The sequence below is a fragment of the Tachypleus tridentatus genome, chromosome 7, assembly GCF_004210375.1.
Source record: "Tachypleus tridentatus isolate NWPU-2018 chromosome 7, ASM421037v1, whole genome shotgun sequence".
In the NCBI taxonomy this organism is placed as follows: Eukaryota; Metazoa; Arthropoda; class Merostomata; order Xiphosura; family Limulidae; genus Tachypleus; species Tachypleus tridentatus.
This window is the reverse complement of record NC_134831.1, coordinates 128,304,406-128,317,956: the sequence shown is the minus strand read 5'-3', so window position 1 is coordinate 128,317,956 and position 13,551 is coordinate 128,304,406. Positions and strand designations below refer to the sequence as shown.

Here is a 13,551-nt window from a genome sequence, read left to right as displayed (position 1 = left end):
ATTAGATTTGAATATTACCAAAATTATTATATATATAACACATATAAAAAGTGAATATAATCTTATGACGTATGAACATCCAAAACGTGCCACATAATAAAGCTCGTTTTTATTATGTGAGAGTGACGTCAGAAAAGTATAGTATCGTAACTGTGCTGCATTAGATTTAAAATATCGGAGTAGTGTTTTCAGGATCTCACGAGACTTTCGAGGTTTTATGTCTTTTTAGACACTGAACCATTCAAATAAGGTGTAGTACTGATTTGTAATTGTGCAGAGAAATATGTCACCGGTTACAAAATCGTGCCTGATTGCACTTCAAAACATTCACAGATCGAGGCAATGTGTTTCCAGACACAAACCCGATAGCTTGGTAAGCACTGTGACAGAAATTCCTGAAATGTTTTCATTTTATAATACATTTATAATTAGGATAATGAGGAAGAGGTAAAACTAATTGATCTTTGCGGCATACAATGAATATACACACTGAACAGATGGATGATTATTATGTCGTTTAGTTCTAACTTGTACAGGTTATATGTACTAACACTATTTAAACATTAGTAACAGGACCGTGTCATTGTTTTTGGACTGAAATATTGTATTTTTATGTGCAATTTAGTTCGATGTTGTACTCAACGTTGTATTACCCTATAGCCAATGTATGTTACCAAACATATAAGGCCCCGCATGGCCAGGTGGTTGAGGTACTAGACTCGTAATCTGATAGTCGCGGGTTCAAAGCCCCGTCACACCAAACCTGCTCGCCCTTTCAGCCCTGTGGGCGCTACAATGTGACCGTAAGTCACACTATTCGTTGGTAAAAGAGTAGCCCAAGAATTGGCGGTGGGTGGTGACTTGCTATCTTCCCTATAGTCTTACGCTGCTAAATTAGGGACGGCTAGCACAGGTAGCCCTCCTGTAGCTTTGCGCGAAATTCAAAACAAACCAAACAAACTACGTAATTTATGATATTAAACTCTGGGAACCAAGATACAAGTTGAAAGATTATTGAAACTTCATGTTGATATCAGCTGGTACTGAATGGCTTCTAACATTACTTGCAAAACATATATAATTATGTCATATACACAGCAAAAAGACCAGATAATTAGACCTGCACGATTGCTTACATGTGATTTTAAACCAACATACAGATCTGTGGCGTCAAGGTGTATGACCTGTACAACTTCTCCCTAAATGAAAAATAAACGCGTTTTTTTGTTTGTTTGTTTTTTCACATTTTGAAAATTTTAATTGTTGTTTTATATCTGCAAGGTGAGAGGACACAAATGTTACAATAACAACATCTGAAGTTTAATAATTAGTTTCAGAACTTGAAAGCATGTGAACTGAGGAACCTTTGATCAGCATTTTGTAGGTCCTGAAATGACAAGATATGGCATTCTTCTTACTTACTCCGAAAGTCGCGTTAGAAAGGTTTCCTGAACCCTTGCTTCACATTTCAAAATTCGAGTTATTAACTAGCAACGATCATCATCTAGCCACGTTATTTTGAGACACTTTAGATTCAATGTTGGACGTTCTTGGATATTCACTGATTGTTTAATGTTTCCAAATCGAGAGAAAATTCTTTCTTTGCAAACCATGAACGTGCGCTACACACATACACACACACACATATATATATATATATACACATAAAGGAGAATTTGAACTGTGAACTTCTGGCTTATGAATACAAGTTGTTTAATCAATAACTTACAGAAGCCGTCCAGCTTCTTAAACTGAAAGTAATTCATCAGATGTAACTGATATGGTAAAAAATGGGTTTAGAGAAACGTATCCTAATTCGTATCATTCATTGCTCGATTCTAACACTGCCAATCATACTTTGTTCTCGCGAGTGTTCTTTCACCGTTTTGAACAAGTGATGTCGACCGAGTTATGATAACAGAGAAGAGTCAAAATTACCTGATAGTGCTATCAGTTGAGACAAAACAAGTGAAGTCGACCGAGTTAGGATAACAGAGAAGTCAAAATTACCTGACGGTGCTATCAGTTGAGTCAAAACAAGTGAAGTCGACCGAGTTAGGATAACAGAGAAGTCAAAATTATTACCTGATGGTGCTGTAAGTTGAGTCAAAACAAGTGAAGTCCACCGAGTTAGGATAATAGAAAAGAGTCACAGTGACCTGATGGCGCTGTCAATTGAGTCAGAACAAGTGAAATCGACCAAGTTAGGATAATAGAGAAGAGTCAAAGTGACCTGATGGCGCTGTCAGTTGAGTCACAACAAGTGAAATCGACCAAGTTAGGATAATAGAAAAGAGTCACAGTGACCTGATGGCGCTGTCAGTTGAATCACAACAAGTGAAGTCGACCAAGTTAGGATAATAGAGAAGAGTCAAAGTGACCTGATGGCACTGTCAGTTGAGTCAGAACAAGTGAAATCGACCAAGTTAGGATAATAGAGAAGAGTCAAAGTGACCTGATGGCGCTGTCAGTTGAGTCACAACAAGTGAAATCGACCAAGTTAGGATAATAGAAAAGAGTCACAGTGACCTGATGGCGCTGTCAGTTGAATCACAACAAGTGAAGTCGACCAAGTTAGGATAATAGAGAAGAGTCACAGTGACCTGATGGCGCTGTCAATTGAGTCAGAACAAGTGAAATCGACCAAGTTAGGATAATAGAGAAGAGTCAAAGTGACCTGATGGCGCTGTCAGTTGGGTCAGATCAGGTTAGTTGTTACCCATGACAGTTTGCGGTATCAGTTTTTGCTGGTTGTTCGTGGAGTTTGTTGAGGATTTTTTTCCTTTTATAACGTTTTCCTTGCGCATTTCGTTTGCACAAGTTGTATGTACTTTTACTGTGTACATTGTGTTACATGTACTATACGTATTGTTCTATGTACTGTAGAAAGAAACATAAATGGAATGATATTTCGGACTAAATTATAACACTTACACTTATTAGTAGTACAAAAGTTAGTTTGTACAAAAACACGAAACTGTTAAACATATGTAGCTGCGTATAATCAAAGAAATACATACTTCATACAATGGTAGCAATATTAACAATGAACACAACTGGGGACTTAGCTGCCCAGTGGTATTGGAACATTGGATATTGGAACATAATATCTCTGAGGTCCGGCATGGTCAAGCGCGTTAAGGCGTTCGACTCCCCGTCGCACCAAATATGCTCGCCATTATGGGGGCATTATAATGTGACAGTCAATCTCACTATTCGTTGGTAAAAGAGTAGCTCAAGAGTTGGCGGTGAGTGGTGATGCTGCCTTCCTTCTAGTCTGCTAAATTAGTGACGAGTAGCTTTCGCAAAATTAAAAAAACCAACAAAAACACACCAAACCCACATCAGCGGTTTTTATTTTTGTTTGGGTTTGTCTTTGTTTATTAGAAAATATCATATATCATTAGTTAGAAATTTGTATTTGCTTTTCTTAACGCAGTCCTTCCTTTTGATTTAGTTTTATTTTACTTGACTACATCACACAATATATTTCCGAATTTCTGTTACAACAACACCTTTTCTCTCCTTTCAAGATATTTGTTAAAACGTAAATGAAATTGAAAAGCGAAGAAAAATATGACATTGATAATTTCATTTAAAAACAAACACAAAAAACAGTAATGAGTTGCTCTAGCAGAACTGATATATGGGTGCGATACCAAAAGTTTAAATTATAAACATGTATACATCATCTAGGCAAATAACTGTCGCTATATTAATTATTCCATCAATTTCAGTTGAAGAACTGTAGTCCACTCAATGTGAAAGGGTTGTTTACTGTTGCCTAGCAATATTATTGCCCAACAACATCAAACGATCATAAATTCTTTGCCATCTAGGGGTGTTCAAACGAACTAAATTTAAACATCTTTTTTTTTTGTGCCATTTTGTAGATAGAATAAGGTAAAATAAAAAGCTATTTAATTTGATTTTGACTCTAGTAGTTAAATATAGACAGAGTTTAAGTAAATAACCTTTAAAATTTAAGCTCACTTATACATGTTTTTGTTTTCATAATATTACAAATTTCGAAGAAAAAATGTAAAAATATTACATTATGATTACAAAATCAAAAACGATTAACCGTTTAGGATACAAAAAATAAAAATATCTTTAGTCGTTTAGTTTTACTGTTGTAATGAAATTTTATTTTTAAAATGTTACTTTCCAAATTTGTTTGATAAATAACATGAAATTAACTAAAAAAATTTATTGTTCTTAATAACTCGTTGCTGTATTTGTATCGCTAAACATGAAAATTTTAGAATAGCTTCTTAGTTTATTTATTTGTAATTAAGTTACACAATAGGCTATTTGAGCTGTGCCTATCATGAATATCGAAACCTAATTTTAGTGTTATAAGCCTTCAGTCTTAAAGGCAGTGACACCATTTCAGCAAAATGTTGTGAGGGGGCCCGGCATAGCCAGGTGGGTTAAGGCATTCGACTCGTAATCTGAGGGTCGCGGGTTCGAATCCCCGTCGCACCAAACGTGCTCGTCCTTTCAGCCGTATGGGCGTTATAAAGTTACGGTCAATCCCACTATTCGTTGATAAAAGAGTAGCCCAAGAGTTGGCGGTGATGATGTGCTGCCTTCCTTCTAGTCTTACACTGCTAAGTTAGGGACGGCTAGCTTTGCGCAAAATTCAAAAACAATCAAACAAACAAACAATTTTGTGAGGGGAGCTGAGTTAAACACAAATTTATATAAACTAGGTGAAGTGGTTAAGGCCCTCGAGTCGTACTCCGAGGGTCACGGGTTCGAATCCCCGTCACACCAAACATGCTCGCCTTTTCAGCCGTTGGAGCATTATAATGTGACAGTCAATCCGACTATTCGTTGGTAAAACAGTAGCCGAAGAGTTAGCGGTGGATGGTGATGACTAGCTGCCTTCCATCTAATCTTACACTGCTAAATTTGGGGCCGGCTAGCTCAGATAGCCCTCTTGTAATTTTACTCGAAATTCAAACCAAACTACATAAGAGCTAGAGGGGTATAAAGCACAAGAACTAAACACGTAAATTTCGACTTTGTACTTTGTATGTATTGATATATCACTAATTTACCATTAACATTGCCCACTAATCATATATTTTACTTTCAAAAAGTATTAAAGCTTCGGTTCTGATATTTGTGGTAAGCATGTCAGAGACAGCCCATTGTGTAGTTTTGCGCTTAACAACAAAGAAACATAAAAATAACATTGTACTTTGTCAACAATTTGGAATTCTGTTTTCTTAGATGTTATTTCAAATTCGGATTCGATACCTGCAGTGAACAAAACACAAACATCTCATTGTGGAGCTTTGTGTTAATCCAAAAAATAGCATTCTGTTAGTATAGCTTTACCTTTGTAACATCTTTAGTAAAGAACAAAGCATACATCACTTATTGTGGAGCTTTGTGTTAATCCAAAAAATAGCATTCTGTTAGTATAGCTTTACCTTTGTAACATCTTTAGTAAAGAACAAAGCATACATCACTCATTGTGGAGTTTTGTGTTAATCCAAAAAATAGCGTTCTGTTAGTATAGCTTTACCTTTGTAACATCTTTAGTAAAGAACAAAGCATATATCACTGTAACATCTTTAGTAAAGAACAAAGCATACATCACTCATGAAAATTTTTGTGGCCTGAGCACTGTCTTGTGATCAGGATCCTGTACTCTGAATTCCAAAGTCAGTGGTTCGTGTACTGTTGCAGTAAAATCGTGTGGAGAAAAGTACGTATGTTTTAAACTTAATGAACAAATCCAACTATTTGATTAGAGTTGTTAGGAAGTAGTATTAGCTGGCTGCCTTTACGTTGTAGTGTGTCAGTGCGAAATATAGGACTGAAAGCTATACAGTTCTTGTATAACTTTGCGTAAATGTCCAGAATACAACAACAATTTATTGTATAGTCTTTCAATTCACCAACAGTAACCTAAAATACTTTAGAAGTTTAAATAGTACCATTCAACTATAAAATGAATCTTTCCAAGCCTTTTTCATGACAAAGTTTTTAATGGTTTCTGAAAAGTCACGAGCTTTTGTATGGATTCCGTGATGGCCCTAGGCCCAGGGGGTGATCTCCCGTTATCCCCTTATTGGCGGTCCTGTTTGGTAATTTTGCGCAATATTGCCTGCAGTATTTTCATTTGAGATTCATGTTCTCCCCCAAATTAGTGGAAGAGTTTGACAGGACCTCTATTAAATCTTGACAGAAGGGAAAAAGTGCTGCCTCTACAGGTCAAACATCAAAAATATACTAGGTCACCGGAGGGAGTATTATACCGATGTGGAAACATTCCTCAGTGCCATTGGAAAGTATTAGACTTAGTTAAATTCCTTGAGTTAACATCTAGTACAGTAAATTCATGCAGAAGTCTCTAAAAATATTTATTTACTTGTCTGTCTTGCAATACCAGAAAGTGTGGTAATGGTTGACTTTAGTAGATTCCAAATTGTTCCAAATCAAGAGAAAGCAGACACTGAGATGATTCTACATGTTATGTATAGAGACAAATATTTCTCAGATGCTGGCATAAGAGGACGAGCCATCATTAGGTGTGTAGATATTGTAGATATAGCTGGTTCTTCACTGCTTTCTGCAGATGACTAGCACAAAGTAGCCACAACGGCAATCATGGACCTGCGTCAATACATCCAGGTACATGAAACCTGCAATAAAGAAAAAAAACATATTCTTTATAGAATTTTTCCAGGTGTATATGCATTATTTGAGAATGATATTACATATTCATTGTATCACATTGGGAAGAAAACCGTATACATAGATACTGAAATACCTCAACCATTGTAAGCGAGCCTTAGAAATGATAATAAGCCAAGAACCACTACAGTAACAAGAAAATTAATAAGTAAATTGTACGATGTGAAAGGCAAGGAAAATGTGTACATAAGAACTCACGGCCCCTGAACTGTAGCAATACGTGATCTGTGCTTGTGCTGCATGGAACTTATACCAGAAAAAATTCACTTGAGTTTGTTTGTTTTTGAATTTCGCACAAAGCTACTCGAGGGTTATCTGTGCTAGCCGTCCCTAATTTAGCAGTGTAAGACTAGAGGGAAGGCCGCTAGTCATCACCACTCACCGCCAACTCTTGGGCTACTCTTTTACAAACGAATAGTGGGATTGACCGTTACATTATAACGCCCCCACGGCTGAAAGGGCGAGCATGTTTGGCGCGACCGGGATGCGAACCCGCGACCCTCAGATTACGAGTCGCACGCCTCAACACGCTTGGCCATGCCTGGCCAAATTCCCGTGAGACAATCAGAACTTACCTTCCACTGAAATATATGAAGGCTATATTTCTGTAGCATAAACACACACTATAATAAATAATCGACTAGAGAATAACCATTTAACTGTATATAGAATAATGTCTCACTTTAGCATTGTAGCAGTGAAATTGAAACATTCCTTCTTTTCTTTCTTAAATATTTTTGAAAAAACAGATAGTTACAACTGAGATAGTTTTGGCATTGGTTTTTTTCTTTAGTATTTCTCATTAACTTATTTAACTGATAAATTTTGCAGCACGTGTCTTTGAGTGGTATAAAGTATTTCTTAAAATACAAGGTGTGTTGTAATTGTGACACCGATTTGTCAGCATTCCTCACGGAAGTGTTTAAAACGATAAATATATAGTTAAACAAGGTCGATTTTTTAGATTTTGAATATGTGGCTTATTTTTAAGATAGGATATGTCGTGAGTGCAAAGCTCTAGGGTTAACCGCATTTCATCAGCTGAATTACACAAGGTTAGTTCTCGTTATGTGATTGATGACAAAGTTTTCATTAATAACATATTCTTCACTCTTTTCTACAAAATTAATTTGTTTACTTGTCGTAACTTGAACTAAGCCTTTCTGTATATGCCACCTTATCAAAATATTTACGCTTTTAGGCAGTAGGTAGCACATTTTTTCAGTGTATTTCACTGCTGGACCACTTATTTTGGATTATCTAGTAAAACTAATTCCAAGTTCAATCCACATAAGATAGCAAATTATTTTATTTCTTTTCTTAAATTTCGACAGGCTACATTAACTTTTATAGGCCTAAGTTCACATGCAAACAACAGAAATTCCGAGATTAATGGAGATATGCCTAACTTACAAATAACTTACAGATTTTTATTGATAATAATCGATTAACTGAACAAACACAATAATTATCATTGAAACACTCTTTGATATTAATTTACTTTTCATGTATGGCCCGGCTATGATCAGGTGGGTTAAGGCGTTCAATTTGTAATTTTAGGGTCGCAGGTTCGAATTCCCGTCACACCAAACATGCTCTCCCTTTCAGCCGTGTGGGCGTTATAATGTGACGGTCAATCCCACTCTTTGTTGATAAAATAGTAGCCCAAGAGTTGGCGGAGGGTGGTGATGACTAGCTGCGTTCCCTCTAGTCCTACACTAATAAATTAAGGACGGCTAGCGCAGATAGCTCTCGAGTAACTTTGCGTGAAATTCAAAAAACAAACAAACAAACATACTTTTCATGCACGACCAACCCATTAACTCACTGCTTCACTGATTCTCGAATTTATAATATACTCGTTTTTTAAACATTATGAATTTTCTCCATTATACTTTCGTCATGAAGTTTTAAAATACCATGCCATCATTACAGTTAACTCGCTCAAACAAACATCTAAATTAAAACAATGAAAATATAGTTTACAGATATATGAAACTGATAATAATTAATTAATTAATTTCTTCAATACTTTTTCAAAATAGTGTGCTATTTCATTAATGTTGGTTATTTCCTAATCTGCGTTGAAAGTTTGCCTTACAAGTATTTTACAACTGAATTAGGATTATGGATCCGGCATGGCTAGGTGATTAGGGCTCTCTACTCTTTATCTGCGCTAGCCATCCCTAATTTAGCAGTATAAGACTAAAGGGAAGGCAGTTATTCATCATCCCCCACTGCCGACTCTTGGGCTACTCTTTTACCAACGAATAGTGGGATTGACCGTTACATTATAACGCACCCACGGCTGAAAGGGCGAGCATATTTGGTGTGACCGGGATTCGAACCCGGGGCCCTCGGATTACGACTCGAACGCCTTAACGCACCTGGCCATGCCAGGACAATTGTGTAGGAAAGCTGCTATAATAATTTTGTCTTGAAAAATACACGCGCACCTTACTATCTAAATGCGCAAAAAGCTAATATGAATATATTGTAGGAGAGTTTTGAATATAAGTTTTTTTTAAATAGGTTTAAAGTTAAGTCTAAAAATAACAGTAGTAATTTATTCACAAAATTCACGCACGGTAAAGTACAGTCCTCACTAAATTAAAGCAAAAAACACACAAAAGTTTCAGTGTTAATTTATCTCTATCAAATATAGAACATGATAAAGGCTTAATTAATGTTAGGCCTGAGACAAAAGTTTCAGTGTTTATTACGATTCTTTTGTATTATTTTGAATTTAAAAGTTTTCACATACCAGCTTAATATTTGTCATTCCTTTGCTTCCTGTAAGGTTAGCTTTGAGTTTGTTAAAGTCTTTGGTGAAAGATTAACCAGAAATTTCATTAATTGATTTCTTTATTAAACATAGGCCGTACTTGATAAATACTCTAATTTTGTCCGACGCCAAGTGAACTTATAGATTCCAGTGTCTGCGTTTAGAAATATTTTGTATTATTCTAGAAATCCTATGTTTAAAGAATGTTTGCATTAAAGATGCTAATTTGACCGCAAATGTTTTGTGGGTCTGTGCTGGTCTATGTTATAAAAACTTAAGACTATTATTCAGCTAAATTTCGTTAAATTCAGGTAGGCCGTTAAAAAAATCTAACAAATGTATATAATGCTCTATTTAGCGCTCAAACTATGTCAGTGTCTACAAGTCACTAGTTGCCCTAGTTTGAAATCGTAGTTGTGCTGAAACAGAATGATTATGTGTTTTAATATAGAACTTAGATTTATGAATTGTTAAGCAGATGAGTGTACAGCATATGAATTATGACACATTTCTCTTATAAATATTTTTCTTCTTCTAAACTCTTATGAGTCAACTGTGAAGTACAGAACAGTTCGAGTTGCGCATGATATTATGTTAAATCGCTTATCTTTCGAAATGTGAACAACAGAAAGGACTAAAGTCAGCATAGCTGTTATCGGTGTGCACTGTAGTTTATACTTATCAAATAATGATAGTACAATATTGTACGTGTTCCTTTTAATGCATAAACTGGATAATGAAGTTTAAAAATAGTATCTTCACGAAATAAAGGTTATATTTATCTTCTCGGGCTGGTTTGATTCCAATATTCTCTCCGAGTTCAAAGTTTCAACTTTGTTTTTTAAATGTTTGAGTCAATCTTTTCCATCAGTAATTTCTAATACATCACCATATAAAAATACTGATTTTATTTTCGGATATAACTTTTTAAAATATTTTCAGAACCAAAAATAGAATCTGAATCTCTCTGAGAAACATCGCTTGTGTTTATTGTTTATCATTTTTGTGTGTTACGTTTTACAAATTAACGCCATGTAAGTTGCAGTGATGTTTGATAAGCGTAAAAAAAAACAAACTTGGATGTATTATTTCTTCTAATACAGCGTCATAGAGATATTGTTATTGCACGTGCTGCGTGCAATATTTGGCAAACTACCAATATCTAACAGATGAGGTTTGTTTAATGGCGCATGTAGTGTATTATACTCAGCCAGAATATATGTTGATTATTGTAAGTGTCACAACAGCATAACCAACCTATTCTAACTTTGTTGTTTCTAAATTATTTCTTTTAACATTTGTTTGTGTGTAACTAAGTGCAGAACTACACAATGGGTTATATGTGCTCTGCCAATCACGGGTTTCGAAACCAGGTTTATAGCGTTGTAAGTCTGAAGACATACCGCTGTACCACTGCGCAGGGGGGGGGAGCTTCTATTACTGTATGCATGCACGTTCTCCTGAGATTAGTTTAGGTATATATACATTTGTACACATTTTCAGTGCATCATTAAAACATAGTACGTTAGGTTATGACAGAAATGCTTCACAACTAAATTCGTCATTATTATTTGCTTATGTTCTATTCTACTGTTCTGTATGCAATTATATGTATCAAATTATGAATTTTTAAATACAAAAATATATAACTACGTTTCTAATTCACTTTAAAGCGAAAACAAAGTGGGTTTTGTCTGTCTCTCTTTCTTTGTTCGATGAGTCACAAATCTAAAGGTCGACAGTAAACTCCTTGATTTTTATTTTACACAGTACGAAAAAAATAACGGACAAAGAATTTCAAGTATATTTTCACGGCTGGTAAAATCAGGTCTATTAAAACACTTAGTGGGGCTAGGTCAAGTTAGGTACACTGATGGATAATACTGGTTGAGACGCTTGGGCTAGGTAAGTGTAGAGATGGCGTCACAATATATGTCAACCGGACTCTTCCTCGTTCTGGTTATCTATACGGGCCTTGTAGCGGCGAGAGTTGCACAATTTGATAAACCTTCGCTCAGCTTGTCTTTCATTATCGTGCTGTTTTACCTCAACGTTTTTAGAAGCAGGGCTTGACGCTGCGTATTATGTGACATTTGAGAGTTCGCGTATGTGACTGAGTCATCCTTCTGTAGCTTGCCTCGTCTGGTTTTTGCCTAGGTGCGTTGTCATCGTACTTTATCTTGAACTTGTATTATTTTAAAAAGGAATATATATTATGCGATACTATAATCGTATAGTAGACTTTCAGTTGTTATTTTTTTGGGGGGTGGTGAAGATATTTTGCTGCAGATGTGTTAGAATTAATGATATGTGTTAATAACTTTTGTTTACATTAAAGGCGAAGTTTATTTCACGTAACTGCAATTTTGAAAACATTCAGGTAGGAGAAGTTATGTGAGATTTTTTGGTTATTTAACTCATCAGTGATAGATGTGACTGGCTAGTATAACTGATTTTGTTTGGTAAAAAATAACAACAACAACTGACTTTACACACAGAAGTTATTTATTTTTATTCTGTTGTGCCTTGTGACGTATTGAAATTTAGTAATTTCTTTCTTGCTAAAAACATTAAAAGTGTTTCTTCATTTAGAGAATCTTTCGTGGTAAAATGGCGACTACAGAGGGAGAACAGATCAGGTTCAGTGGACACACGTTGGACAAAGCTACAAAGGCCAAAGTTCACTTGGAAAATTATTACTCAAATCTCATTTCTCAGCATCTTGAAAGGAAAAGCAGGTAAGAAAGGGCAAACCTTACCGTTAATTGATTTCTATTTGTTTAGGTTATTGTTGCCAGTTATCTAATGCCAGTAAAACAAGGAAATTAAAAAGTCACAAGTAACTTTATTAACTTGTTGATCAAATATCGCTTCTAAACACGGTAGCAACTCCAAAGATTCCAGTTTGGGGTAAAGCCTGCTGTAAGTAACATATCTATTAGTATTTATTAGGCTTTTTTTTTTAATATAAAACGCTGTGCTTCGTGCAAGATAAAAGGATTTCTCTTAATACAATAAAACCGGAGATTACATAATAAAAGAGGCTATTAAACTTGTGCATTTTATTAAAAACTGTCCATATAAAGCAACGTCCATAAAGTAAGATATGGAAACCCTTATTATTACAAGCCTTCAATATTCTATCTTTTTAGACCACTAAGTGTCACTTATATACAAATAAATGGTAGACAGATAATCTGTACTGGACTAATCGTATATGTCATAACAAAAAGAAGACAGTGTTATTGTCAGCACTTTTAATTGGTAGTAACAGAGCTAAGGGTTTCTTGTTCAACTAAATTATCTATTTGTGTATAAGTTAGTAAGTGGTTAACAAGTAACCACGATTGGACTAATCATAGATGTTTGATATAATAAAAAATAAGACAGTTTTACTGACAGTACTGTCAATTAACAGTTACGTAGCTAGGGGTTCTTTGTTCAGCTGAATTCTGTAGATGTGGTGTTAATAGTCAAGTTTGCTATAACAAAAATAAAATTGCAGCTGTTGTTAGTGTTGTTAAGTGCTAGTGTAGCTCACAGCTCTTGGTTCGCTTAAATTATCTAGTGATAAGATGTAGTTAAAATAATTTATATATATTCAAGGTCAGATAATTCAAGAAAGGTAAAAAACATTGTCCTTTATTCGTCACACAAAACCTTTCATAAGAATTCGCTCAATAGTTTAATTTAGTTGAATACTCTCGTTTGAATAAACGGCAGACATGTAACCATTCTTATTATTTTATGATAATAGACAATAGAAATGTGACCACTCTTAATTTAGTTTTATTATTTTATGAGAATGAACAACATAAACGTAACCGCTCTTAGCTAAGTTTGATTCTTTCTCGATAACAGGTATCAGAATTCTTACAATCACTTTATGCACTCGCATGTTGAACCTTTTGTAAATCAGTTTAGTTTCTAGTACTCTCTTTCCATTATGGCTGTAAGTCCCTAAATTGTCGAATTAACACTGTAAACTTAAACGGCCAAACATTTATGTTGTATGCATGACATTTCTCACAGAGTAGTAACAGTCAAACAGT

The 13,551-nt window shown here is 35.1% G+C and overlaps 1 protein-coding gene across 6 annotated transcripts in view; it reads left to right on the top strand.

Annotated features, from left to right (window-relative positions):
- Nucleotides 1–13,551, top strand: part of LOC143256573 (serine/threonine-protein kinase tricornered-like) — a 62,603-nt gene that overhangs the window by 17,587 nt on the left and 31,465 nt on the right. For 4 of the 6 annotated variants that reach the window (XM_076513951.1, XM_076513955.1, XM_076513950.1 and 1 more), the window contains one exon: nt 12,092–12,237. In XM_076513951.1, the coding sequence (XP_076370066.1) occupies nt 12,092–12,237 (146 nt within the window). Of the gene's footprint in view, nt 1–11,517; nt 11,880–12,091; nt 12,238–13,551 lie in introns of those variants that run through there. The other 2 variants (XM_076513953.1, XM_076513954.1) reach the window with 2 other exon arrangements.